We start from the raw sequence: 27,402 nt of genomic DNA on the forward strand, positions 1-27,402 counted from the left end.
CTCCACCCTTCACTCTTCGCCATGTATTAGAGGGAAAAGCGGGATGTGATATTTGATTCGAAAAGATTAGAAGGAATTGTCCCGTCTCCAGTAGTAAGATCGGTTTCCGCTATAGATTCGATCTGTCGTCAGCTTGTAATTCATTGATTTCATGGTATATGAGAACTGTCCCGGCGTATTGCGTATTCGGTTTGGCTTTTTCTTTTTTTAACGGAAAAACATAAAATGTGCTTGAGCTCTTGCGTCCAGATGTGTATTGATATAGCTGTGAATTTCACGAGCTAGACTCCATACCGAATGAATATAACATTTGACCTTCATACTACTTCATATTATGAAGAACCAATAGAACAAAAACACATTCATGTGCATGGTCATTGATCTGTTCTCTCGGTAACACGACATATGCTCCTGCGTCAATTACTCCGGTCTTAATTTCTCCGAGGACATAGGGTAGGGTTAGGGTTGTGGCAGGGTTTTAGGTTTAGTTTGATGTGAGGACTAGGATTAGGGCAGGGAGCTGAGTAAACCTCCCTGATTATAGGGTTAGGGTTATGTTTCTGGGTAGTTGGCGTAGCGTTGATTATCCCTACTTCCGCCAGTCAACCTGTTGGAATCCGTTACGAAGTGTTATGTGACTGGTCGTACCCCAAGCCATCTGAAATCTTAAATTAATATTCTAAGCAAACTTTACTAGAGTGGTTCCGTCATGTAGCTTTAACATATGTAGCGGACATCTCAATTTCCGTTTGTGATCTGTAACCAACAAGAACAACAGCAAACATACATGATTATACTCTTATGTTCGCGCAGATCATTAACTTCAAGGAGTACCGACCGATATAATACTAACTTCTTGAGCATTCAGCTCCTTTTTTGTGGTTGTGAACTTTGTCTCTGCATGCTTCGTAATTCATATAATGATTTCTGAGGTGATTGATATTGATTGAGCTGACGAACAAACCGCACCACACACACAGTCTGCCTATCCATTAGCCCACTGAGACGTTACGCTTGAATAGAATTGGGATTGGGTTTCAGTTCAATTTTTATTCATTTCAACTGTGTGTTATTTGCATTGTACACAAAATAATACAGATACAACGTGAAATGTTTTATTGAATTTGATTTGAAGAAAGACTGAAATAGTAGAAAAATATAACAAAGGGGACATAATAATCTCTTGTCAGATCCATAAAAAGATAGGAAAGTTTAGAGAAGATTGGTGGTGCGCGCTATTTTGAGACGGGTGAGGCGATGACATCATCAGCTCTTCCCATTTACAGGATTGTTACCGATATCACTTCTTCGTAAAACCTTCATGTGAAATCTTTATATGAGTCTTATCTCATAAGTATTTTTATCCGATCTTGATCAGTGTTGATGATTTCTTTTGGCTGCTCTCGTTTTAGATGTGCCTTCTTGTAAACTGATGTAACTTTGATGCAGTGCGGAGATTCTCCTTTAAAACTACTCAATCTCTTGTCTGGCGACAGTATAGGATGGAATAGGTTTTTGCTAACCCTTGTAAAGACGAAGAATGTTTGGACGGAGGATTCTCTTCACAGCCTCAATCACATCGTACTATTTTGAAAGCTTGGCGTATATATTAGGCATTTCGATTCATTGCCTGTGTTTCATCAGGCGAAGTACTTCTTTATTTTCTCTCCCCCCTCCCTTTCAACCCCCCCCCCCCCGTCCCTCTCTCTACTTGCTGTTGTCATCATGAATACCAGCGTGACTGTCTAACAGGATCGTCCGCCGGAATCGGAGATTATTTTTCGGAGATTCTTTGTATCTAATTACCATTCCACAATGATAAAGCCAGATTAGGCATAGACATTTATTATTTTACTATCTATGAGGATTCCGCGCGTATAGTCTCCCCACATGGCATGGCGTGTCGTGACAATCTGCAATTGCGAGTGGTGCCCCACTTTGCGATAAATCGGACATCCTATCGAAAGTAACCTGTAAGCATCATTCAAGTGACAGGACTTGCAATTTAATTGCTTTTCACTTTCGACATAATGATTTGAACTTCCTTTCCTTTATCTGTCCATATTTCAGAATCATTTGGTCTGTTAAGTGTACTATTGTTGCCATGAGATAACCAAACATTCATTTTGTTTTTGTTTACTCAAACGATAAAATGATGAACATTATCCTCCCCTCATTGCATTTAACAGCTGAAATGTCACTTGTTTAATATATTTTCATCAGACCGAAAAAAATATATATACTTCGTAAGATCGGTAGATGCAATCAAATCATGTCCGACTCTTTTTAATACCTGTACTCTCTCACCCCGTTTTATTTCTCATTATAGGTTCAGTGTTTGATCGTGTCGGTAAGAGTAGTGACTGCCTTTCTATACTCTGTGTGTGTCTGTGGCGGGGGGAGGGGTCTGGTGTATAGATCGGGCAGTACATTCAAGATTAGACAGAAAAATACCTCTGTCTGGAGGAGTTTTTTTTTAAATCGTTTTTTAACATTCACGGTTCTCCTCCAAGGAGGGGATTCCGTGAAGCCAGACGCAGTCTCCACGGAACATTATATCCCCGACGACAAAATACAGACCGATCTTTCGGTCAAATTCAAGATGGATATCGACACCATTTCGTGCCATGAAATGGGATGGACGAGGACGATCGTCGCGTCGAGTAAAATGTCGCCCGCAGCATCTCGCTAAACAAGCATTGCATGTGGTATTGTCGTCACATGTCAGCGACCTTTAACCCTTTAACCAGACGCTAAAGAACACCATTCATCCATCAAGAGGGGGATACCAAATGGGTGTCATCAGTTTAACGCTTTCCTCACCGTGGACACCTTTCACGCATGGGATGTCAATGCTATTCGGATGTCATGATTCTGGGAGAGTTAAGGATGTCATCGCTCAGTTCATGTTCTCCCTTTCGCCCATACCTTGAGGTCTTCTGAGAGGAGTAAGCTCTTTATGAAAGTAATAATACACGACACAGTGTACAGCCTATGAGCCTTTTGGCGCTTGCTGTGTGGTTGTCATTCCAGAGCAAATTGTACATCTCTCTGCCTGTCTTCCCCTATTTCCCTCCACTCTTTCTTCCTTGACTGTCTTCCTCCCCTATCAGTAACCCTGGTCTGTTTCCATCTCCTTCTTTCTGCACGCTCTCTCCATCTCTCTTCTCTCTCTCTCCTTCTCTCTCTCTCTCTCTCTCTCTCTCCCTCTCTCTCTCCTGTAGCTACAGGATGTAGAGTAACAATGGATCAAAATGCTGAGAGGTATATCCACACATGATTAGCCATTGTTAATGGAATTCTGAGAATGTGAGCGCATCACGTGACATGCATCCAGTGTGCCTTATTATTAATGTCTCGGACTCAGACATACATTACACATGCTGCCAGCGATGTTGTGCATCCGACACGTGGTAATACAATCCGTAACGGTTCTACCGTTAAAGGGCACTTTCAGCCGAACAGATGTGTGAATTCAGCAATACCTGTACAACACATCAGGGAAAGTTTGAGGAAAATCAGACAATCCGTTAAAAAGTTATGATCTTTTAAAGTTTCTGTGCGGCCAACGCCATGAAAGAGAAGACTTCTTCAGTCTGTGATGTCAGTATGTTTAATGATATGAAGAAATCATAATAAAGAATTCACCGTATTTTCATATTTCTAGCAAAAAGGATATGTTAAAAGATTGTATTATGTGATCTACGTAGATATTGGTGGGTAATTGGTCATATTGTAATCACGTGACTAATTACAGCAATGAACAAAATCGTTATATTGCGAGCAGTGTCATCAAACCAAGGCGGTATAAAGGCGAGCCTGGTATACCTTGATCAAACCAGCCTTGTGTGTAAGTGATTGAATACCGTAGAAGTAACACTCGAGTCATTAACATAATGAAATCACCTGTGAAAATAATTCTGTGAATCATTCATTATTTTCCCCCCAAAGACTATGTGCTTAGAGGACGCAGTGGGCGGATGCTGTACCAATGCGCCTCCATCTCGCGTGCTCACTACTAATGTGCGGTGACTCACGTGAGTCGTGAACATCGGTCGTTCTCGAACCACCGAGACACGCCTGGGTGATGGACACAATAATACATCTCGCTCGAGCGTGGGCGAGTGTTTATGATAGTCGGCGGGGACGTCGAAATCGCGGGGAGATAAACCCACCATGTTCTCCCTTTTCTTTCCTCGAGGGGCACAGGGGCAAAGCTATCGCATCACTTGCGCGCCGCATCATCCCCACTCACTGATTGCCAGTCGATGATAAGGGCATGCACGTGCATCCCGCCGTTGAGGGGGAGAACAGGAAATTGGGGTTCATTACAAAGTTCTTACTGAAATATCTGACAAAGTGGCACACATGTAACCCTAACCTCAAATTCCTTACAAGTGCATGAACGAACGTTTAGCGTTATAACATGGACCTGTGCTGTAGCTACTTGGTTACAGCATTGAGCTATATTAATATTATATATACCTCCATGGTTACAGTGTTGAGGACGTATAGAAAATACGGTGTATACGTTGTCCATGTCACCTCTGGTTGTGTGCTCTAAAAAGCAGTAATACTCATTTTTGCTATGCCACTTGAAAGTAATACAGTATAATCATGCTTGTTTGCAGAATGTCTCATGGTCGAGACATTCTGCCGTGCGATTCGTTCCGTGAAGCCTCCACCTTTCACCGGATGAAAATACGTTCAAATTTGCACCTTTCTGATCTTTAAGGCGCAAAGTTGCACACATGAAGATGCTCCCAGTGTGGCAAAAGATGCCAAGTTGAACCTATTTTTCTTTTCGCAGGGGAACTAGTCAAACGCTCCTTCTCTTTTAAAACATGTGTTTCCGTAAACAATGTCATCTCGAAAAGTGTAATTTCAGCACTTTTCTACGAAGTCTGATGGAATCTTTGCCAGTTGGGGGCGGGGGGGGGGGGGGGGAGGGGGGAGGGGGATTTCCAGTAGACCTCCTGCTGATGACCCATGCCAACCCGCCGCACACTTTGGGATGCGCGCATTTCATCTCTGCGGTGGAAGATGAACTCGTGGGGGCATATTATGCAGGATATATATCTGTCATCGGGGATACCACTTCAATCTTTCTAATTGAGAGAAGGAAAAGAGAGAGAGAGACAGACAGGGGACAGACAGACAGACAGACAAACTGAGAGAGTCAGACAGAGAAACAGACAGAAGAGAGAAAGAAAGGATGGAAGAGAGAGGAAAAGAGAGAGAAAGAGTGAGACAAGATGGGGGAGTGAGCTGTACGGAATGTGTTCCATTATAAATCTACTTATCCGAAGTGATGATTATGATTCTAAACCGAAACAAGCAAGATAGTTAACTCGATGAAACTTACAGCGCACTCCACAAAATGATATTTACGTGAGTTTTTATTTAGTTATCAAACAGCATCAAGTAAACTCTCGATCAGAGCGGAACATGTACAAATGTGAAAGCAATGGAAGCTGTCACGATCACTGCAGAGCATGTTTCAGGTAATGACAGTTATCTAAATATGGACAAGAATTCATAATTTCAGGAAATATTGGCCTGAAATGATAGGAAATTCAACCACTTGAGCTGTACTGGTAGGTAGCCTATTTATGTGACGCACTGAACGATTGAATTACAGATTGATCAAGGAAGTATCGCAACACCTCCATGGATAAATGAAAAGCAGCATCCACGATCCAATGTCTCTCCATGAATAGGCTCATGATACTCTAGTGCGTGACGACCACTTCTCTTCATATTTTGTCTGTACATAATATATATGATGGATTACTGTGTTTTGTCACGGCATGGTTTCGTAGTCTTTGTTTGTAAAAAGAAATGAGAGCCTAAGTGGAGAACGTAATGACCTTGCCGAGTGAAAGTGTCTGGTCTCTTACGTATGTGGAGTCGATCAATTTCCTTTCCATTCCTGTAAATGAAAATAGTATACTTGGGGATGAGATGATGATAAAAAAAAAAAAAAAGATTGGTGATCAGCTCCATGATATTGGAATTGTACAAGACGAACCCAAACCAAACCATATTGGCCTATATATTTGATAATGACTTCTTCTTTTTTTTCAGAAAAAGAAGGATTTAAGATTTAAGACCACCTTCTCCACTGTCGATTGTTGCCCTAACCATTCTGTCAAACAGAAATCTTGTAAGAAAAACCATTGAACTCAGAGGCAAAAAAAAACAAACTAGTCCAATCATGATAGACGTTTTCCAGACCTTGCCCACATCTTTATTCTGTTCTCTTCAGTATTCGCTATATTCTAGCAATATTTTCGTCTGAAGGAAAAAAATGTCGAAACAAAACAATAACAACAAACAGATGTGTCAATGTATTTATGGATGTCAAAAGCATTTGAACAGTAATTTTTCTTGCCAGTCTGATGACGCTATAAAAGCAGTTTCCATTGTGTATCCGTAAACTCTTGCGCAGGCGTAACCGCCTTTCGTATCATGATTGAGTGGAATATCCTTTGCCTGTAAATGCAGTAAGTCTGATGCAGAAACCATCCCATCATCCATAATGATAATATCATCTGTAAGAGCGATCATGCTATCAATTATTTAGACACCAGTCACTGACAAAAAAGGGAGAGATAATAATGATGATGCAGGTACCTGAATACAAATATACTTTAATGTCACTGCATCAACAATCTGACAGAGCCTTTTGATTTGGTCAGCAGGATGAAAAATCTTCGATTAATGCTTAAATACGGTCAACTTTCCTCAATCGTTTCTCCGAGGTGTACCAATGAAAAGCATGAGTATACACTCTTAAAGGAAGGAGTTTAGAATCTACCTATTAACAAGGAATGTTTACAGCAAGAGGCCCATTATTGCAACTGATTGACAAATTGCCCTTCGTCGACGTAATATAAGCACTGAATTGATCAGTGTGATTTTCATGATAGCCATTTTTTCGGTCTTGGTAATTACTCAGAAACACTGAATGATTGGTACTTGAAATTATACAGGAAGGTGGAAGTCTCCTCCACCTCCCTGCTTTATACTCCCACCCGATTACGTATGCTCATGATTTTTTTTTTTTTTTTTGTAATTATGGCGATTACCCTGAAATGCTAAATAATTTACGTCGATGAAAGGCAATTTGTCAATCAGTTGCAATACAAATTACTCGACGCAACAACAACAGCATCATCATTCATTTGAAGAGGTCTATTTCAGCCTATATAGAAACTATAACTCTTCAAGGTGGTTGTTATACGCATGCAGTTCAGGCGATAGTTTTGTACCTTTTTTAACATGGTGAGAAGACACCGGAATAATGTTAGAGAAAAACAAAACAACCATCTATTTTTATTTAAGACCAGTGGGAAGTTCTCCTATGAAATATCATTGACGCGTGATGTTTAGAGGCTAGTTACTATCTAAAGATTAGCGTCATGCACAAAGAAAATAAAACCAGACAGAGAGCTGGGGATCCACCATATTGAAGTTCGCCGTATGAGGAGCAGGTTGATAGCGGAGAGATTGAAACTCGTCTGCAGCATATACGTCACATAGTTTAAGAAGGGTTTGACATGTGACATGGTTATTTCTGGAGTGTCCCATAACCACAATAGCTGACTAATGCTTCAAAAAGAGGAACCCCCTTGAGCGTGTATGAGACAAGGTCACTGAGAGGTAGATTGTCATTGTGAGGGGGTAGCACCACGTGGGTATCTCTCAGAAGGAGAGAAATAGCAACCAAGTCTTAAGGAGACTGTTGCCATATCATTCAAAATGATCACACTGATAACGATGATTGTATTTGAATAAAAGCAGACCAGAGTAGACTCTACGTCAGTAGAGCGGACCATTTTCTTAATGTATTTTGATACAATGATGCAGTATTTGTTGTGTTCGACAATAGATGTGGCTTTTGTTCGTGTTCCCGAATGCAAAAAGTTCCCTGTTATTATAAGTATTCGGAAGTTAAAAAGCACGAATCAACGTTGGATCGGTTCTTTTCAGTCCATACACCGTACCAATTTCAAGACTATGTCAAATATAATTGAGTGCGTTTTCTGTATAGTGTGAACAGCAGATATTCATAATTATTTTCTTCTAACAAGTTAATCGTCAGAAGTGATGTTTATCCGCTGATATCTTTACAATATTGTGTATCTACATTATCATAATATTGTCGAGTATTGACACTATCAGTGCAAATGAATCTGAATTTTGCCAAGATGACTTTTATTACTAGTCCGTAACCTATGGTGTAGAATGAAAGCGTGGTTCCCTTATACGCGAGGTTCCCTTATACATACCAGCACGCGCCCCGGTATTTGGTCCGTCTTGACCGCACATACCGATCTGTCAATAACTTCAGTGTTCGATGTCGCAATATGTTTCAATACTAGTAGCTGATTTCCGATCTATGCGTAACTGATCTCTTATGAGGCTCCCGTCGGTAAGTGCTTATGGTTTGAATGTAATGGGCATTCATTTGAAAAGTGATTACACTTCTGTTTCTCTTTCTATCTCGCTGTCCCCCCCCCCCCCCCTTCTCCCTCCCTCCTGAAGAACAGTTCTGAGAATAGAAGGACAAGACTACAAAGAACCGGTTCAAACCTCAGTCCGCAGTTCCTGTTACCGCTTTAGTGCTGGGCAATCCCACAGAATGACTGTGGGCAATCCTCTTCAGTTTGGTAGCCCCATTTATCTTTCAGCATTTGGTTTCTCTTTCTAAGCAATGCCAAAGTTTGTAATAGGGAAAACTATTGTCTAAAAGAGAAACAAAATCACAGATTGCATCATTTTCAGACGGACATTCATTCTCGGCGAGTTCAGTGACCCACATCCTCTGCATGGTGCATTGAAACGAAGCTCGCTATATGAACGGAGTCTATATGGTATGTGTGGTTTAAAAGAATGTACACCAAAGAGAATGTTCTCCGGGTAAACGTCTCTTATTCTTCGCCTGGCTTTATATTATATCCACCATAGGTGTGGCTGCCAGTGCAGTTACACCTCCTCTGTTCCCCTCCATCATTAGGTGATCCGAGTATCCTCTCGGATCACCTTCTGTATCTGTACGGATTCTTTGTTTTTCTTCTTTATTTCTCCTCAAAAGTTGTGCAGAGGTTAGCTCAGAAAGTCCGCTGCCTGTCAATTTCAAAATTATATCATGTATGCATCATGTCCCAAAGACGGCAAATCTAATGTATCATTGTGATCAGTCGACCGTGACGTCACTATGACGTCATTATATGAAAACACATTCTCAATCATATCTCATTAATGAAATAGAATTTTTCAATGAAATTTACGTCACATATATTTAAAGTTATGCGCATTCTACTCATGTTCTCAAAATTCATATTTTCTCTTAAAACGTGCGCGTACGCGCGCGTTGAAATATTTGTATGCTCCAATCGAGCTCAAAATTTTTTTGCACACGTTTCAGACCATTTGGAGCATTTTTTGAAAAATTGAAAAAATCGGACGGACGCGTACGCGCGCGCGCATATACGCACGCACAGCTCATATGCAATTGAAATTTCCAGTTTTTTCACTTTGATCGCATGTCTGAAATGTCAAGGAATATTTATACCACGTTTCAAGTCAATCCGACTCAATATGACGTCATACGGGGCCGTCAAAGTTGAAATTCCGCGCGCGCGTCAATGGCGATATACAGTGCAACTATGCCAAAAAACTGCCAATTTTAAATCCGATTTTACTCGTCAGGATGGACGGTGACCCCCCATTTTCTTTACATATATTGAAAGCTGATGAGTTGTACATGTCATTTCATGGGTAGGCAATGCTGACAAAATGATTAAAAGATATCAAATTTCTTAATAAAGTAAAAAAAGTAAATTTTCAAAATGACGTCATCAAATTACAAGTTTACTCGAGCGTATCTCACTTATCCTCTGCCAATTTTCTCCCATATTTCAGTATGTTGTAGCTTATGAAATGTTCTTTCATTAATGTAAAAACAACATTTTGATTGGATGACGTCATCGCCTCGTAAAAATGGATTGAATGTATCCTTGTAGAATTTGACCAGTTTACGTGTTATCTCTATGGGAGAGCAGTTTTTCTGGCAGTGAAAATTGACATGACTCTCTTTTTCGAGCACTAGCTCACTTATGCTTCGGTGAATTTTTCCCAGATTTTAGTATGTTGTAGCTGAGACTTTGGGCTATCGTAAATGTGCCCTTCATTTTTTCATACGACGTCGGCATCACGTCGAAAAACTTGGTTGAAAATGGCACGTGGCTTCGATGCAGCGTCATTTTGCTTAATACACAGGGCCTATGGAGCATGAAATAGGTCATTGCATAGCGCATCCGACTCGTAATCCTAAGGTCCCTGGTTCGAGGCTCACCCCTGCCAATATTTTTTTTTCATTTTTTTAAACACTTTTTTTCTTCTTTTTCTTTAGTTATTCTTAATCTCCCTTCCTAACTTTATCTTTTTCTGATTTGTTTATGCTTCTCCTTCAAATTTCTATAAAATAACATATTTTTTTCTTTATTTTTCTTTCTTTCTACTACTTTCTGTGCAATAGATGAACAACAACAATGGCTATCAATCCCATATTTTGCACATGTTTAGTTCATGTCACGTACATTATTTCATAAAATAACAACTACTTGATCAGACACCATCTTGGGTATGTAAATTAGGGTCAAAGGTCATAAATGTTTCATCCTGTATCTTGGTGAATACATGTCTTATCTTTCCCATATTTTGCACACACAAAGACCATGTAACAAGGATCATTTCACAAAATAACCACTTTTTGCTCAGACGCCATCTTGGGTGTGCAAAGTGAGGTCAAAGGTCATATGTACTTCTTTCTGTATTTTCGTTATGACGTGTTATCTCTATGGGAGGGATTTTTTTTTAATGTGAAAATCGACATGCTTTTCTTTATCGAGCACTAGCTCTCACTTACCCTTCGGTGAATTTCTCCCAGATTTTATGTTGTACCTAAGACTTTGCATTTTGCATCTTGGTGAATACCTGTCCTATCTTTGCCATATTTTGCACACGAATATAGACGATGTCGCAAGAATCATTTCACAAAATAACCACTTTTTCCTCAGATGCCATCTTGGGAGTGTAAAGGTGGGTCAAAGGTCATATGTATTCGTTGCTGTATCTTCGTTATTCAGTGTATACAGAATTGGTACCAAAGATGGCAGATATGACTCCCTTTTCTAAATGAGAATCCAAACCTCACACGGCCAATGTCTCTAAACACAGATGAAACTTGTATTGTCATGCCTATTACGATCAGGACTCGAATCATTGATTAAAAAAAAATCGGATCACCTTAATTTGTCAGTGATGACAAATTACAATCTCTAGTTATTATTGAGCTGCCTCCTCGCGGATCCCAAACGCTTTCTGGCCATTGTACACACAGTCGTACCACCCTCTCTGAGTCTGACTGTATTAACAAGGACCTAAAAAGGATACGTAGTAAATGCAGCTGGGTCACTGCGAAGTGAAAAAAGCAACATGTTAACATTAGATTAATGAAACCAGGAGAGATATTAGAATCCCAGAATCCTTAGTATATTGATAAAGTTTGCCATGCATCTTATACGTGAACTTTGATGTGCACTCACTAACATTCAATTTCAATTTCAATTTCAATTTATTTTCGCATTTCTCGATGGAAAATACATGGTATATAACAAAATATAATACAGAATGTCCAGCTTGGATATACAACTGTATACATGAAAAAATAGGAATACAAAAGTAATACATAACGGTCGATGTGTCATTTTCAATCAAAGTAAAGGATGCGAAGAGAAATACGATGGAACCCACTAAAAAGCAAAGCTTGTTGAGTGTAGGTCCCAACAAAAGCCTAGTGAGGGGAACAGGATGAGGAGCACGGGTACAATTAAGACCAAAAGTGAGGATAAACAAAAGAGAATGACTATTACTCGGGGCTCAGAAAATTCTTCTCACATGTATTTATGTGTGTGATAAAATGAGAACAAGTAACCACATGCTGCACACTATAGCAGTTGCTCTAAAAGCAATTTTGACATGGGAGTGATAATGACGTGAATACTTAAGTACTATATAATTTTAGGGTTTAAACATTCCGGCTTCCATAGACACGGGGAAAGATTTGAAAAATGGAGAACATGATTCAATTGCAATTCCTATATGTGATATACCAGCCAGCTGCACTGACGCATAAAAGAAAGGAAAGAAAGAAAGGAGGGGAAACTTTTCGACACGACCAAGGTCTTACTAGAGTGGAAGGAAAAACACCGATGGGAAGGAATTTGAGAGAGCATGCAACTAAAATGTATATGCATGAGTCTGTTCACATGGCAACAACCGAGTAATATAACAGAGCAGCCATGAGCATAATAAAAAGGAATCTTAGTGCACTGTGTGTTGTAGCTATTCAATACATGCTGTCTGAGTTTACGCTTAAAGGATGATAATGACAAACAGCTTTTAACCTCTGTTGGGAGATCATTCCAATATTTAGGACCTGTATACATAATTGTGTTTTTAGCGAAAACTGTTCGAGTTCGTGGAAGGTGATAAGCGTCACTCTGGCGAGTTGGATAGTGGTGAACAGAATTCCGCGAGCAGAAGAATATCGTATGTTTTAATACTTAATAATTTTTATAATTAACGATTCACAGTCATTAAATTGTGACGTAGAAAACAATCTTTAATAGGTGTCCATATCACGGCGCGTCAGTGAGTCCCGAGCATGTGTCTTAAATGTTGTTATTTTCCCGATTTCTTCCCGATTTTCCCTGACTTGTTGCTGTAATCAATGGAGGTTGCATTTTATGCAAATTGCCGTACTCTTCGGGATAAAGTGTGTAAATACTCATTTGCTTGATTAATGAATAATGGATCACGTGTCGTTCAATTAACGTGGCATCAGATAAGTGCATCAGTCTGACTGGTTATCATCAACGCATAATACGGTACACATTTTGGGCACACCCACATTCGCATTTTGATTATACGAGCTAGAAGCGCACATTAAATTTGATTGATGTGAACGTCTTAATCTTAGTTAATAAATGACTAAACACACGGTTTTGTTTCTAACGAAGGTGGAGGAGGGATGATTATAATGGGCGATAGGCCTACTGTGTACCAGACACTCCCGGGCGATGGTACAAATAAGATCTAAAATTAATGTGCAAGCATGATCCACGACGGAGGGAGAGAGTCACGTAGCTACTTCGCTACAGTGAGTGATTTACAAGAAAGCCGCTCGACACCGACTAGACGACACAAGACACGGCTGTCTGACTGGCTGCGCGACACGCCAACCTGACCACATTAAGCATTCAAACTCTTTGAATGTAAAAAGCTGAAAACATGAGACGAGATGAAACTAAGCGGCGTTGTTTTTCTAGAATTGTCTGCTGAGTTACCTTTGTATCTCGGTCCACTTCACTTGAAATGATTAACTTCCTTCCGGCGCCCTTTATTTCCATGTTATTATTCTCAAAATACTTTTTTTTAAATAAAAAAACCCAACAACAACAACAACAACAACAACAACAACAACAACAACAACAACAACAACAACAACAATAACAACAACAACAACAACAAGAATACCCCAAAACGAAGCAGGAAATAACACCACAATGTTTTGATAAATTGATCACATGTATTCTCGCGTTCATTCCTGGAACAGGCCTACGATCGCTCACTTTTATGAGCAGGGTGGTAAAAACAATCAGTTAAGTATTTCACTTTAAATACAAGTATGTAATTACTTTGAATCGAATCGTGTTTAAGTGATAAAAAAGAGCAAAAGGCCAACTCATCGTTCGTTCTTGAAATACTACCTTTCTTTTCTGTGGCCGATCAGTGCGTTAGGAAGCTGTGATCTAATAACACAAGATCACAATGCGACGTAAGTGTGTCGCAATGTTTACATACGGCTATAAAGAATGCGAAGCATCCCGGGTTTATCCATCTCTGTTTCTCCTTTTTCTTCATTGTTTCAACGTTTGCGGTGCAATTCCCACCTTTGTTAACAGTAGGACTTTAAAAAGCCACGTAGTTTGTTCCGTTTCTACACGAGGACAGAAAAGCACTTGTTTGTCTCACTACTTAATATTCCCTGACTGTTGACTGATAGTATCGTACCTTGTTCGCGAAATTTGCAATTCTTGTACACACCACACTGCGGGCGCGGTATGCGGACTCCATTCATCGGCAGGACCGCTCAGACTGAATCGAAGGCTAGCAGACGAGCTCTTACAACTGCCTGACGTCGCCATAGGCAAACTAAAGACAGAAACCCGACTGTCATGAATGCAAAGCCATACTAAAACTTTATCTTCCGCTTTTTCTGTACCCCTTATGGGCTCACAAGTGTTAATAGGCCTTCATTGTATCTGAAAGGAGCACAAAACCAGCAACCGCGAACAAACAAGAAAATGAAGGTACAATCAAACAAGTGTTGTTGTCACATGAATGGAACACTGCGACCTTTCATAGTGTTTGGTTATATTACACTAAACGTGCTATTGTTCAAACTTCACAATATAGAAATCTTATCTCGCCCTACCCCCCCCCCCCCCCCCCCCCCCATCCCTTGCTCGTGATTGCCCTTGCTGTTGAAGCCCCACATACGATTTCGGACTGATGGTGCATAGAATCATTTCTTGTCATCACAACTTGCACCATGCATAACTTACATGCAACTGTTCCTATTAAGAGGTAGATGTGTTCAGTAGGAAACGCAGCACATGAACCTACTCTTGTTTGATTTGCACAGATGAATTGCAAAGGTTCCTTTTTTGATATGGCGTGAGTGCGAACGCAACCTATTATACGGCAGATATACTCGGAGTGTTACAAGGCGACTGATTTTACGCAGCCGGAGATGATATTATTTCTATGGTTTGTGCCAAAATATTTCGCACATGACTGATCAAAAGAATCGTTTCACTTTCTATTTTATCATCCTGGGATTATGTTCATAATCATCATAGTCACAAGCTGTCAAGATGTAGCCTTGAAGCTGTAGCCCTTCAACATGGATATCGTTAATATGTGGCCGTCAAAATTTTATGACACAAATTATGTTCACATGCAGGTCATGAGCGCAAGCTTAGTTGACATGCGGCAGGTACATGTCACATTTACTACACATCAGCCCCGGGCTTTTTGCAGAGTAGCCTCATTATATAAAGGTTTTCCCTCTCTCTCTGCTATTTATCACTCGTCTTCATAAACTGCAATCCTATTGTGTGAAAAGTGTCATTCCCTGTTCCAATAAAACCAGTCGCCTTCCAATACTACGTGTATTTTACTATGTCAAAGGTTTAGCTACGCTGTAGAATGTGTGGAATGTGGGTGTCGTCTTTATTTGTTTTGTTGCGTTCATTTCTGTCAACTCCCGGTTTCCTATCTTTCCAACCGAACAATACTTGTCACTTTGAAGCTCTTATAGTCATATTCCCCATCAATTGCTGATCATGTTGAAAGCATGAACATGTTGTTTACGATCTTTAAAAATTGTGAAACCAATACAAAACTTCGCGAACTTCATTCGAAACTGACTTCATAAGGATACTGAGCATACATTTTCGTTGTGAATGATAATAACAGCAGCAAAACTCATGTGCATAAGAAAATGAAAAAGAAAAGAAAAGGGAAAAGAAAAACTGGAATGTCAAGAACTCCCCACTATTCAGAAAAGGAGGAAGGTAATTAAGAATATGTTATTGGTCTCACTTTCATTTCACATTCCTTGATGGCAGGTCGTTAGCGTACTTCAAGAGCATTCGAATACTCATCCCTGCGACCTGGCTGAACACGAGCGATGTCTCCACGGCAACGTGGGAACGCTACGAAACCAGTGACGTCAGGATAGCTCCAGCCAATGAAAACTTTCCGTATACGGAAAAGTTTACTGGATGCGGCTTGCCCGGAGAGTACATCGGCCTGACTCCGGACTACATAGTGAACCGGAAGGACGGGGTCAACGCCCTTCATGACATCTACGGAACGCCAAATAAGGTTTGTTGGCGGTTTCTCCCTAATTAACAAAATATTTCAAGCCAGGAGATAGACATTGCCGTACTGTGGCTCATCAAAACATAAACATAAAGTATAATTATCTAAAGTGTATGTATTTTGGATTGATTTCCATCTATTTTCTTCACAGGATGAGACATGCGCAACATCATACGATTTTTAAAAATATCATTTTTCGTGCTCTGTATAGTGTTTCATTGCCTATTCTTTGTGCAATGGTTTCTCGCAGGTAATTGTTCACGAGTGGGGGCATTACAGATGGGGTCTTTTCGACGAGTACCCGAGATATGCTCCGTTCTACCGAGATGCGGAGACCGGCCAAATAGAGGCGACTCGCTGTGTCCTTTCTATTCCAGGTATTGGTTTAGCAATGTTAACAAAACAAAGTATTATTGTACATGTATGAACCTCTGTGTTGCTGTTCGGTTTTTTTTTTTCAGGCACTTTTAGGGATGTTTGGATACTGAATATGCTATATTAATTTTCTTTCGCGGATATTAGTCAGCAGACTGAGACCTATATATTTCATATAAGGAGTTTCATCAGAATCGGATGTCGCATATATGCTCGGGATGCAGAATTTTCTTTCCGGTTTATGGTGTTTTTACTAAAGATGTTCTTACTTACAGAAATGATGTCGCAAACCATGCGCATTTGCAGAGGTAAAAAAAAAAAAAAAAACTTACATGGGGTTGCAATCGACGTCAGTATTCTGTGAAAACAAACGATACTTCAGTAATTTTCATGTTAATTATGTCCGATTGTGATTAAGCTCCTACCGTTCTGCTTTTAAAAAAATATACCAACCTACCTATCTATCTATCTATCTATCTATTTAGCTATTTATGTATGTATGTATGTATGTATGTATGTATGTATGTATGTATCTATCTATCTATCTATCTATCTATGTATGTATGTATGTATCTATCTATCTATCTATCTATCTATCTATCTATCTATGTATCTATGTATCTATCTATCTATCTATCTATCCATCCATCCATCCATCCATCCATCCATCTATATATCTATCTATCTATCTATCTATCTATCTATCTATCAATACAGACCTATCTTCCCCCTAAATTAATCCGTTCCTTAAAGTGAACTTAAGTGTTGAATGGAATTGTAATTTAAAACGGGCACAGGGCAAATGCGTTCTAAAGACGTCTCCATCCTAGAACCTTGCTTGGGTTCTCCAGTATACATCCTTGCAGCGCTCGTCAGAAGAGGCAATCGACGAGGGTTACCATTCGACATCAGCCGGATGCATCCGATGGCAAAGAGAGATTGATGATTGTGTGTGTGTGTGTGTGTGTGTGTGTGTGTGTGTGTGTGTGTGTGTGTGTGTGTGTGTGTGTGTGTGTGCGTGTGCGTGTGTGTGCGTGGTGATTATCACGCAATCAACGTCCCGCGCTAATTATCTTAAGGCCCAAACTGGCTGTGCTCATTACCGCTCGTGCGCCTTCCCTGCTGTGTTTTCCCTTCTATAGATAAAGAAAGCTTTATCTTACCGACATAATTGCCTAAGCACTATCCTGAGGAATGATAATGTTGGCAATCCTGGTAGTTAACGTTGTGTGGCGTGTCACGTAAGAAATGACAGCAAGGACAACTTTCATGATAACCATGAATCAAAACCCGAGAAACCAAGAAAGTTTTCCCTTTCCAATCATTGTTAGATATTGCCCTGTAATAGAGTATTGTGCCTCCTTCATAAGTACACAATAACAGTCATGTATATGTTGTCCATCAATTTTTATGTGAAAATGAAAAATAATAGGAAAGGCTTGTACTGACAATACCTTTTGCACTTAGAAAACGCAATGTAATGCGTGGTGTCTCGTAATTAAGCTTGGACACCGTGGCTTCAGTGTTATGATGTATTGCATATACGTGAACCATATAGTTTCAAGCTACCCTATCTCCACAACACTTCCGCGGTGCTTCGCAGAATGCAGGTCACCACCCCTAAACCCTTTCTGTGCCAGGTACGTTAGACAGTGGGGCTTTTTACACTTGTAAATTTTTGCTTAGCCCCGGACCAACGGTGGGGCTAAGGGGGGGGGGGGGGGGGCCTTAGCCCCACCGTTGGTACGGGACTATCCTTAGCCCACTTTCTGTTTACACTCGTTTTTGCCAAAGTGGGCTAGCCCCACCGATAGTACGGTACTATCTGGCCCTGCAAAATAGCAGGGGTTAGCACCGCAATTGCGGTGCCAAGCAAGTGAGTGTAAACAGAACGAAAAAATAATCCTGGGCTAAGCGACGGAGACGAAGTCCGACCCTCACTGACCAATCAGAAACGAGGCAATCAAGTGCTGCCGCAGCGTGCGTGTACGTGTACAGTACACAGCGTAATTATGAATATTCATGTGGTTTGGAAAGTCCGGGGCTAAGAAATACGAGTGTAAAAAGGTCTGTTTTCTCCTTAGCCCCGGACAAGAGATAGTACGGGACTAATTGGCGAGTGTAAAAAGCTGAAAAAATTGGTACGGGACTAACGATAGTCCTGGGTCAGAGAAAGTCCGAGGTTAAGAATCACAAGTGTAAAAAGCCCTAGTGTGTACAACGCTATAGGATTTACTGTGCCAATCAGTACTCAAAGTACACAAAGGGTTATAAATACGAATTAGCAAACTTCGAGCCATGTTGAAGATGACTGTGAAGTTAAAAAAGTTAATAAAATGAAAACGATATATAAAACCGCAAAAAGGAAGAATATTATGGCCATAATATTCATGAAACAGCGCTAACAGTCGCAACCTCAAAACTAGTCTTATGAGACTGTAATGTCATCGTCCCATGAATCTACATGTAATTTATGCAACGCATGCAATAATTTTGTATTTCCCGTCAAAATTCGTGTAAAAAATCAAACCGAAAGGATTTGATGCAAATGGATTTAAATTAAATTGTTTTAGTCATTTCCAAAGTCCACATTTAATGAAGACTTGCGTGCGAGCCATACTTTTATGAGACTTACTTTAGGTAACGCTATCGTCATCATTTCATTTATGGAATATTGCATTGCGTAATATGATTACTCCCTGGCTAAGACTTTATTGAGTAGGCGAATTTCCGTGGATGAGACCACGCTCCTATGCTTATATACACCAGTCTGAGATACCACTTGTGATAATTATCATCGGCCGTGAAGGTCACGATGGTGCATCAATAACTCGTTAGTGATGTTCGGAGGCCACCTAATCCAAAATAAAGAGGCTGCAGAGTGTATCACTTTCATTATATGACGACATTAGAATTGAAAGGATCTATTGGCAAAGTGGTCTCATAAAACAAATATTGCGTGGAAACATGTAAGTTATGCTTAGTTTAGAGAAGGTGCATTCCAATGTCATTTGTTAATCATAATTATCAGTGATTTGGAAATGATTGAGAGGCGTTACCATCGGTAGAATTTTGGTTTAGAAGTTCTTCTTTTAGTTGGATCCAAGTAATCCGAAGAAAATAGCAGTAGAATTGTTACATGACATACAGTGTATAGCATGATCAGGGTATTACAAATCAACAAAGTCAAAACACATTTGCACTGCCTTGGACCTGTAGTTGTCAATGTATACGGCTCATAGATAAATGTAAACGTGTAAAACTTTTAGCGATAAGATTTATCAGACTCTTCAAACTGTAATGATAGAATAATCTATCTTTAGATTATGATTGTTTGCACGTTGATACATAAATAAATTGTGTGTATATATATATATATATATATATATATATATTTGTTCATGTATATCTTACCGGTAATGACAACACAAAATATGGTTCATCATAGACCTACAGTTCCTTCTTGCTATGAGCTGTGAGCTACGTTTAGACCACTTGATCTGATCGTAAATATTCATAGAGACCATTTTATAGTGGGATTGATTTCTTTCTTCTCGATACCAAACAGTATCGACTGTAGGGGCGTCTCCTGTATGCGTAGTTGTGTTGCTCTTGCCACGTGACGTACATTAACATTATATTTATTCACTTCCGAGATGACGACAACAGTTTTATGAATGCAACGAAAATAATGATTATGTATGTATTGATTTTAGTGTTCATTATGGAACTGACATGCACTTATTGCTTCATGTACCAATATTTCATGGTCTCGGAAGGAAACTACTTTGTCATGATACAACTGCTCATATCATGGATGATTCAGGGCCTTTCATGATTTGTTTTCATTGTGCTAGAAATAAACACACAAACACACACACACATATATATACACAAAACAAGCAAACAAACAACATACATGCAGCGGGTGCGACTGTATAGTTTTTCAACGTCCAATCCACACCTCAAACATCAAACTTACACTTTGTCTTTTGTTCATTGTGAGGCATCTCTTTGATTATGTAATACTTCAATCTTTGACGATAAACTACAAGTCCCGATGACTCGTAGTTACGTTCAGACGGGAGCCCTTAACTTCGAAGTTAGGAAACTTCGAGGTTAGAGCTTGTAGTTAGGGACCGTGAAGACGCACTCGTAGTTAGCAAACCTCGAGGTTTGCTCGATGTTTCGAACCACGAGAAATCTTATGGTTAGCGCTCTAACCACGAGCCGCGGGGGGTCCCCACTCGTAGTTAAGCACCGTGTGGACACAAAAAACAACGAACTCGAAGTTAAGAGTGACCTCGCCGTAAACTCCAGCCCCCACAATTTCCCTCTGCTTCCGGGTCAACCTCCCAAACGTCCACCACAAATACACTACACGTGAAAAACCTATGACGCACGACACAACAACATCATCTTTTCTTCCCATGCGCTTGATCTCTGAAACTGAACACGTCGAACTCGCTACTGTATTCTATATTCTTCTCCGACGCTAAATAAATGTTTTCGACGAATATCTTCATAAAGGCATAAAGTCATCAGTGCAGTGCTATCGCTGCATACCATGACAGAGAAAAAGAGTACCTGTAAGCGAGTCCGACAGGGTTGGACTAAAGAAGAAATAGACGCCTTGTTATCAGTGTGGGCTGAAACTTCCGGTTTTGTGGTTTTAACATCGAGTGGGACCCACTCGTAGTTACGGGGGGCAGAAGCTTAACCTCGAGGTTTCGTAACCTCGAGGTTAAGATTCGTCGTGTGGACACACGTCGTAGTTAGGGGGCAAGAGCTAAACCTCGAGGTTTCCTAACCTCGAGGTTAGGGCCTGCCGTCTGAACATAACTATTATCGTCGTCGTTGTGACTGGTATGTTGTGAGCAACTTAGCACATTGGGGAATGTATTGATTACACTTTTTGACGGTAGAAACGACCGACATTAGCAAATCTTGAACTTGCTATCTTTTCAAGTAGTTTTCATTTCCGTTTGTATTACTTGATGAAACATTTGAGCTCTGATTCATATGATTAACCATTCAATTGTGCCTTTGGCTGTAACATTTTTTTTTCTTTTTAAATTTTGTCAGTACCAACCGCGACCTGTTCGCATTCAAGGTCAACGACATTAAGTTATCACCGAAATTGTTAAATATGGATTCTGATTACAGGTGAAATAAGGAATAGATTCACCGGTCAGCCGTGTGGGGAGGCGGATCTCAACAATGACGGGCTGCCAGACTCAACAAAATGCACGTTCTTCGACGACATGAAATCCACGGCCTACAGTGCCTCCATCATGTACAAACAGTACATGTCAAATGTGAGTGACGCAAATCTGATGCAAACACAGCATAATACAGCAGACTTTTTCCCAGTACATTTCCTCTTTTTTTTTTTAAAGGACAAGTCCACCTTCATATACATACGGATTGAGAGAATGCAGCAATATTAGTAGAACACATCAGTGAAAGTTTGAGGAAAATTGGACAATCCGTTCAAAAGTTACGAATATTTTAAGTATCTGCGTAGTCACTGCTGGAAGAGAAGACTACTACAGTGTATGATGTCACATGCGTACAACGATATAAGGAAAATAAATTTCACAAAACTTTACTTTTTGAATAAAGTGGACAGTTCTTCGACTTGCTACTGACGTATGTTAAGGGCAATATTATTCCCCCTGCCTTCTGAAAGAGAGAAGTCGAGTGTTCTTTTGTTATGCGAGAAAAATGGAAATATGTTGAATTTTCTTTATTCTTTCTTTATATCGTTGTACTCATGTGACATCACAAGCTATAGTAGTCTTTTCATCCAGCCGTGACTGAGCAGAAACTTCAAAAATTCATAACTTTTTAACGGATTGTCCAATTTTCCTCAAACTCTCATTGATGTGTTCTACTAATATTGCTGCATTCACTCAACCCACATGTCTATGAAGGTGAACTTGTCCTTTAAATTCTCCCAACTCCTCGCTTCTTCTCCGCTGCTGTAACTCCCCCTTCTCTGAACTGAAAATAATGAGCTCGCCATTCCACTCCAGAGAATAGCACACGTAAAATTAATGACAAACAGCATGTAGTTTTATTCTTAAATGGAAATTGCATTGAACTAGAGCACTTTAGCTATGTTTAATCTCTTTCACATGACGAGCTGGAAAAATAATTGTGGCATTATACACTGAGCGTTGCCCTTTTCTTTCTTTGTATAGTTCACTTGTCTCATTGCCAGTTCTTAGTGAAAAGAAAGTAATTTATATCAGGGAAAATCATAAAACCGCTAACTAGAGCACTTTAGCTATGTTTTATCTCTTTCACATGACGAGCTGGAAAAATAATTGTGGCATTATACACTGAGCGTTGCCCTTTTCTTTCTTTGTAGTTCACTTGTCTCATTGCCAGTTCTCAGTGAAAAGAAAGTAATTTATATCAGGGAAAATCATAAAACCGCTAAGTTAAGAAAATAGTGATTACCAGAGCCAGTTTAAAGGACATGAAAGTGCGTACACCCAATTCTGATTTGTAGTTAATTCGTCGAAAACAGCCCGATAATTCTATTTTCTTTCTTTTCATGAGGCAGAATGAACAATTTTGCGATGATCCCGCAAGGCCTGGGGTACCTGGAACAGTCGCGCATAATCCCATGGCACCGAACGAACAGAACACGAAATGCAACCAGCGAAGTTCCTGGGAGGTACGTCATAATATCATCTGTTCGACATTTATCATTCTCCTATTGTTGTTGTTGTTGTTTTCTTCTTCTTCTTCTTCTTCTTCTTCTTGTTATTATTATTATTATTATTATTATTATTATTATCATTATTATTATTATTATTATTATTGTTGTTGTTGTAGTTGTTAAGATAAGCCGCTAAATTTGGATCTCGAGAAATGCGGTGAATGTGATATTGGTCACCCTCTTCGTCTGCAATGCTCTATCTTAGCTTCTTTTTAACATGATATATCCGTGTCCTAATGATGGTGTGTAACCTGTGTACTTATTCACTATCATATTTCATGCAGATCATCACAAATCTTAATTTAACATGATATATCCGTGTCCTAATGATGGTGTGTAACCTGTGTACTTATTCACTATCATATTTCATGCAGATCATCACAAATCTTAACTCAGTCATCTTTACAGTGCATCCTTAAAGAAATTTGATTGATCGACTTAGGTAATCTCTATACGACGGAAGTTTCCGTTTAACAACGTATCCAATACAAACCTAATTGCCTGTGTATTAAGTCTATGGGGATTTCAGAATTTAGTATGGAACGGGTTAAGAAGAGTGAAAACGAACCTTATTTGAAATGTTGGAGATCACATATCATTAATATGATTTTCATTATCTATAACATTATGAAATGGTTCACTTACTCTGTGTGTTCATTTGCCTGTCATGGACCAGGTCTTACGAGCCCACCCGGACTTCGCCGGTACAGAAAGCCTAGATCCCAAACCCATCGACAGCACCGTGCCCGAGTTCGTCATCGTCCGCCAGAAGCCCCAGACGACCACGGTCATGGTGCTGGACACGTCGGGCAGCATGGAAGGCGAGCGACTGGTCCTTCTGCAGCAGGTTAGACACTCCTCGATAAAAGAAAACTGATGATAATTCCCCAATGAAAGAAAACAATATGATAATAATACAGAAAAAGTACGATACGTTGCCATGGTTACACTGTTTTCCAAGTGAAATCTTATGTATGGCTTCATTCTTTGAATGTCATTCAGAGTTACGGCTAAAAATTTGGTTTTTGTTCTTTGATCGAAGAAGTGGGCGGGATGTCGGTGGAAAAGAAGACATTATGAAAGTGGAAATGAAATGAAATGAAATGAAATGAAATTAAATTAAATTAAATCAAATCAAATCAAATCAAATGAAATGAAATGAAATGAAATGAAATGAAATGAAATGAAATGAAATGAAATGAAATGAAATGAAATGAAATGAAATCAAATGAAATGAAATGAAATCAAATGAAATGAAATGAAATCAAATCAAATCAAATCAAATCAAATGAAATCAAATGAAATCAAATGAAATCAAATGAAATGAAATGAAATGAATCCAATTTTTTTTTCTCGGAATTTCCCTAACATCAACGATACAACTTTTCGGTATCATCTGTATTCCAGGCTGCAGCCAACATCATTGAGAACGTGTTGCCTCTGGGCTCACGGCTTGGAATCGTCCGCTTCGACGAGTACGCCCACGTTCTCCATCACATCGTCGAAATCGACTCCACGGACGCAAGAGATAGTCTCGTTTCCAGCTTGCCCAAAGAAGTGAATGGGCGAACGAGCATCGGCAGAGGTAAAAAAATCTGCCACATCAATCAGAGGTTGTAGTAGGGGTAGTAGCAAAAGTAGAAGTAGTAGTACTGTATAGTAGTCGTAGTAGTAGTAGTAGTAGTAGTACTGTATAGTAGTCGTAGTAGTAGTAGTAGTAGTAGCAGTAGTTCTTGTTGTTTCAGTTATTGTTGTTGTTGTTGTTGTTGTTGTTGAAGTCGTTGTTGATGCTGTTGTTGTTGTTGTTGTTGTGGTGGTGGTGGTGGTGGTGGTAGTAATAGCAGTAGTAGTAGTAGTAGTTGTTGTTGTAGAAAATAGTGTTTGTGTATTATGTGTGTATATCGGGATGATATGCGTGGATTTACATAAAAGAAACGGGTGAACTGAATACTAGTAGCTTGTTGTTACGGTTACGGTTCCAGCCGTATAAAATGAAGGTCCGGTTGAACGAAAGTCCGACAGATCAAAGGGCCGATAAACCCGAGTTCCTATAGGCCGATGTAGGTTTATAATCTTGAGGAGTACTAATGGCATACACTATAGTATGTTCCCAATTCTTTTTTTAAGTACGGTAATGCACCCACATAATGTGACGGTGTGTTGGTATGTGTATACTAGCGTGTGTGGGGGGTGGGGGGTTTGTGCGTGTGTGTGTGTGTTCATGTAGGTTTGTAAGCTTGAAGAAAACTACTAATGATGTGCAATGGATTCCTTTGATTATTAAAGTTTGGAGTGTGTGTCGGTGGGAGAGCTTGTGTGTGTGTTTGTTTACTTATCACAAATTGAATTGAATATGATACTATAAACATAATAACATCTTCGGTCGATCGGTATCCCTCCCCCCCCCCCCCCCCCCCTTGGTAATAGTTCCGTAGAAAGTATGAAAAAAATATCGGCAAAATTCAAGACATGTGTGCACTGGCTCAATTAAAATATATGTGATCCCAAACGGTCTTCTAATATCCCTGTAATTAATGATAATTTCTGTGTTCCAGGAGTCCAACTGGCTGTTCAGGAGCTGAAGAAAAGTGAGAAGGATCCGTCGGGAAGCACTCTTATTGTTATCACAGATGGCGAGGAGAATTCTCATCCCTATATCACAGATGTCATAGGAGAGGTGAATATATGAATTTTGTTTATTTTTGTTTATGTTGTTATTTTCCAGGCGGGATATTACCATCAGTCTAAGATCTGCTCTTCACGAGAGCCCTGTCATTAATCATATTAAAACAGAGACCCGAGCCTATGCGATCTACCCACTTTTTCAATCTTTAGTAATGGTATCCATTTTAGGTGAAACATCATGCCCAGGCATGTGATTGCCCCTCAAGGATTTGAATTCCGCACCTCCATTTTAAGAGTCCACATAGCCTTGGTCAATATGCAACGTGCTTCCCTGCTTGTACCGTTGTTGCAAGTCTACCAGCCTATATATGCCGGAAGTGCTCTTCCATTCACAAGCGCACGCGCGATCGCGCGCCTGAAGATATAAAGCACTTTGATTTTCTAAGCATTTATCAGGGAGATGAGACCTCCCTAATCATTTTCGTACTCAACATGACCTGTCCATACTCAGTCTCTGATTTTTCTTCTCTCTCTCATCACGCCTACCACCACCTTTCTCTTTTATCTATCTATTTATCTTCATATATAGCGATCGATCTATCTCATTCTGTTCTTGATTTCCTTATACTATAATCACTGCGATTTTTATCTCAGTGGGCCCGTTGTCAGAAAGATGTATGCAGTTCGTTGTTACCTGTATCAACCCAGATACTCACTACTGATTTGTTGTTTCCTGGCTTCTGCCGCAGTACATGGAATCATTACAACGTAGAATAATTGCAATCGTTCGTTTGAACAGGATTTCTTCTTTGAATATCTTAGATGTCCTTGCATATTCATCGTTACATTTGGGGCTTTGGATTTTGTGTTTACAATTCTTTACCATGCCAAAAATTTGATAGTTTGCTCATATATTATGTTCTATATTTAAGATACAAACTTGCCTTTATATATCACCTTCCGTAAAATCCATACCTTAACCATTTCCCCTACTCTGGAATTCTTTAATAATCTGAGGTACCCACTTGATTTCTACTACAAAGGTTGCCAACTTAACGGTGAATACTGTAGCAGTGGGAGCCGAGGCCGACCAGTCCCTCGAGCTGCTGGCCGAACACACCGGCGGGGATTCCTTCTCACACACCGACCGCTCCAGCGAGATCTACTTGTCTTTCTTCAAGGCGGCTGCCGCTCAAATGGGTAAAATTTTGCTTTGAACCACAGGTCATTACTCTGGATTCAAACCAGTAAGACGTGAATGACAGAGGCGTCTTTGTTAGGTTTGCTTTAGACTTTTTATTCCCTTTGCTAACGTTTAGATTCTGGATTTCTTTTAAGAACAAGGCTGTTTCGATAATGATAATGCTCCTTTGAAATGCTACTTTGTAGAATTCGTGCAGATGTCGCAATTTTGTTCAGTCACTTGTAATTTCCATGTGTAAAACGTTAAAGCAGTCACCTTATAGCATGATTTTGTAAACAGTTGCGTATGTTATGAAGAGTTTGTGAGATTCTCATTGGGGAACATTTTTTTCAAAATCTAAACGAGTAGAAAGAAGTCGGAGGCAAATTACCTGAAAGCGACTTTTAGAGGAATATCAAAGCTATGGTCCATGTCCATTCCGATTGATAAACACTATGAACGT

General features: G+C 39.8%; 1 protein-coding gene across 1 annotated transcript in view; it reads left to right on the plus strand.

Annotated features, from left to right (window-relative positions):
* Positions 1-27,402, plus strand: part of LOC139717286 (calcium-activated chloride channel regulator 3A-1-like) — a 58,661-nt gene that overhangs the window by 22,634 nt on the left and 8,625 nt on the right. Inside the window, exons 2-9 of the mRNA XM_071628778.1 lie at positions 15,768-16,026; positions 16,274-16,400; positions 21,565-21,716; positions 22,973-23,086; positions 23,808-23,978; positions 24,539-24,716; positions 25,687-25,808; positions 26,800-26,956. Coding sequence (XP_071484879.1) covers positions 15,768-16,026; positions 16,274-16,400; positions 21,565-21,716; positions 22,973-23,086; positions 23,808-23,978; positions 24,539-24,716; positions 25,687-25,808; positions 26,800-26,956 — 1,280 coding nt within the window. The remainder of the gene's footprint in view (positions 1-15,767; positions 16,027-16,273; positions 16,401-21,564; positions 21,717-22,972; positions 23,087-23,807; positions 23,979-24,538; positions 24,717-25,686; positions 25,809-26,799; positions 26,957-27,402) is intronic.

The sequence above is a fragment of the Diadema antillarum genome, unplaced genomic scaffold (genome assembly GCF_040938485.1).
Source record: "Diadema antillarum isolate AM-2024a unplaced genomic scaffold, OU_Dant_1.0 scf00000074, whole genome shotgun sequence".
Taxonomy (NCBI): Eukaryota; Metazoa; Echinodermata; class Echinoidea; order Diadematoida; family Diadematidae; genus Diadema; species Diadema antillarum.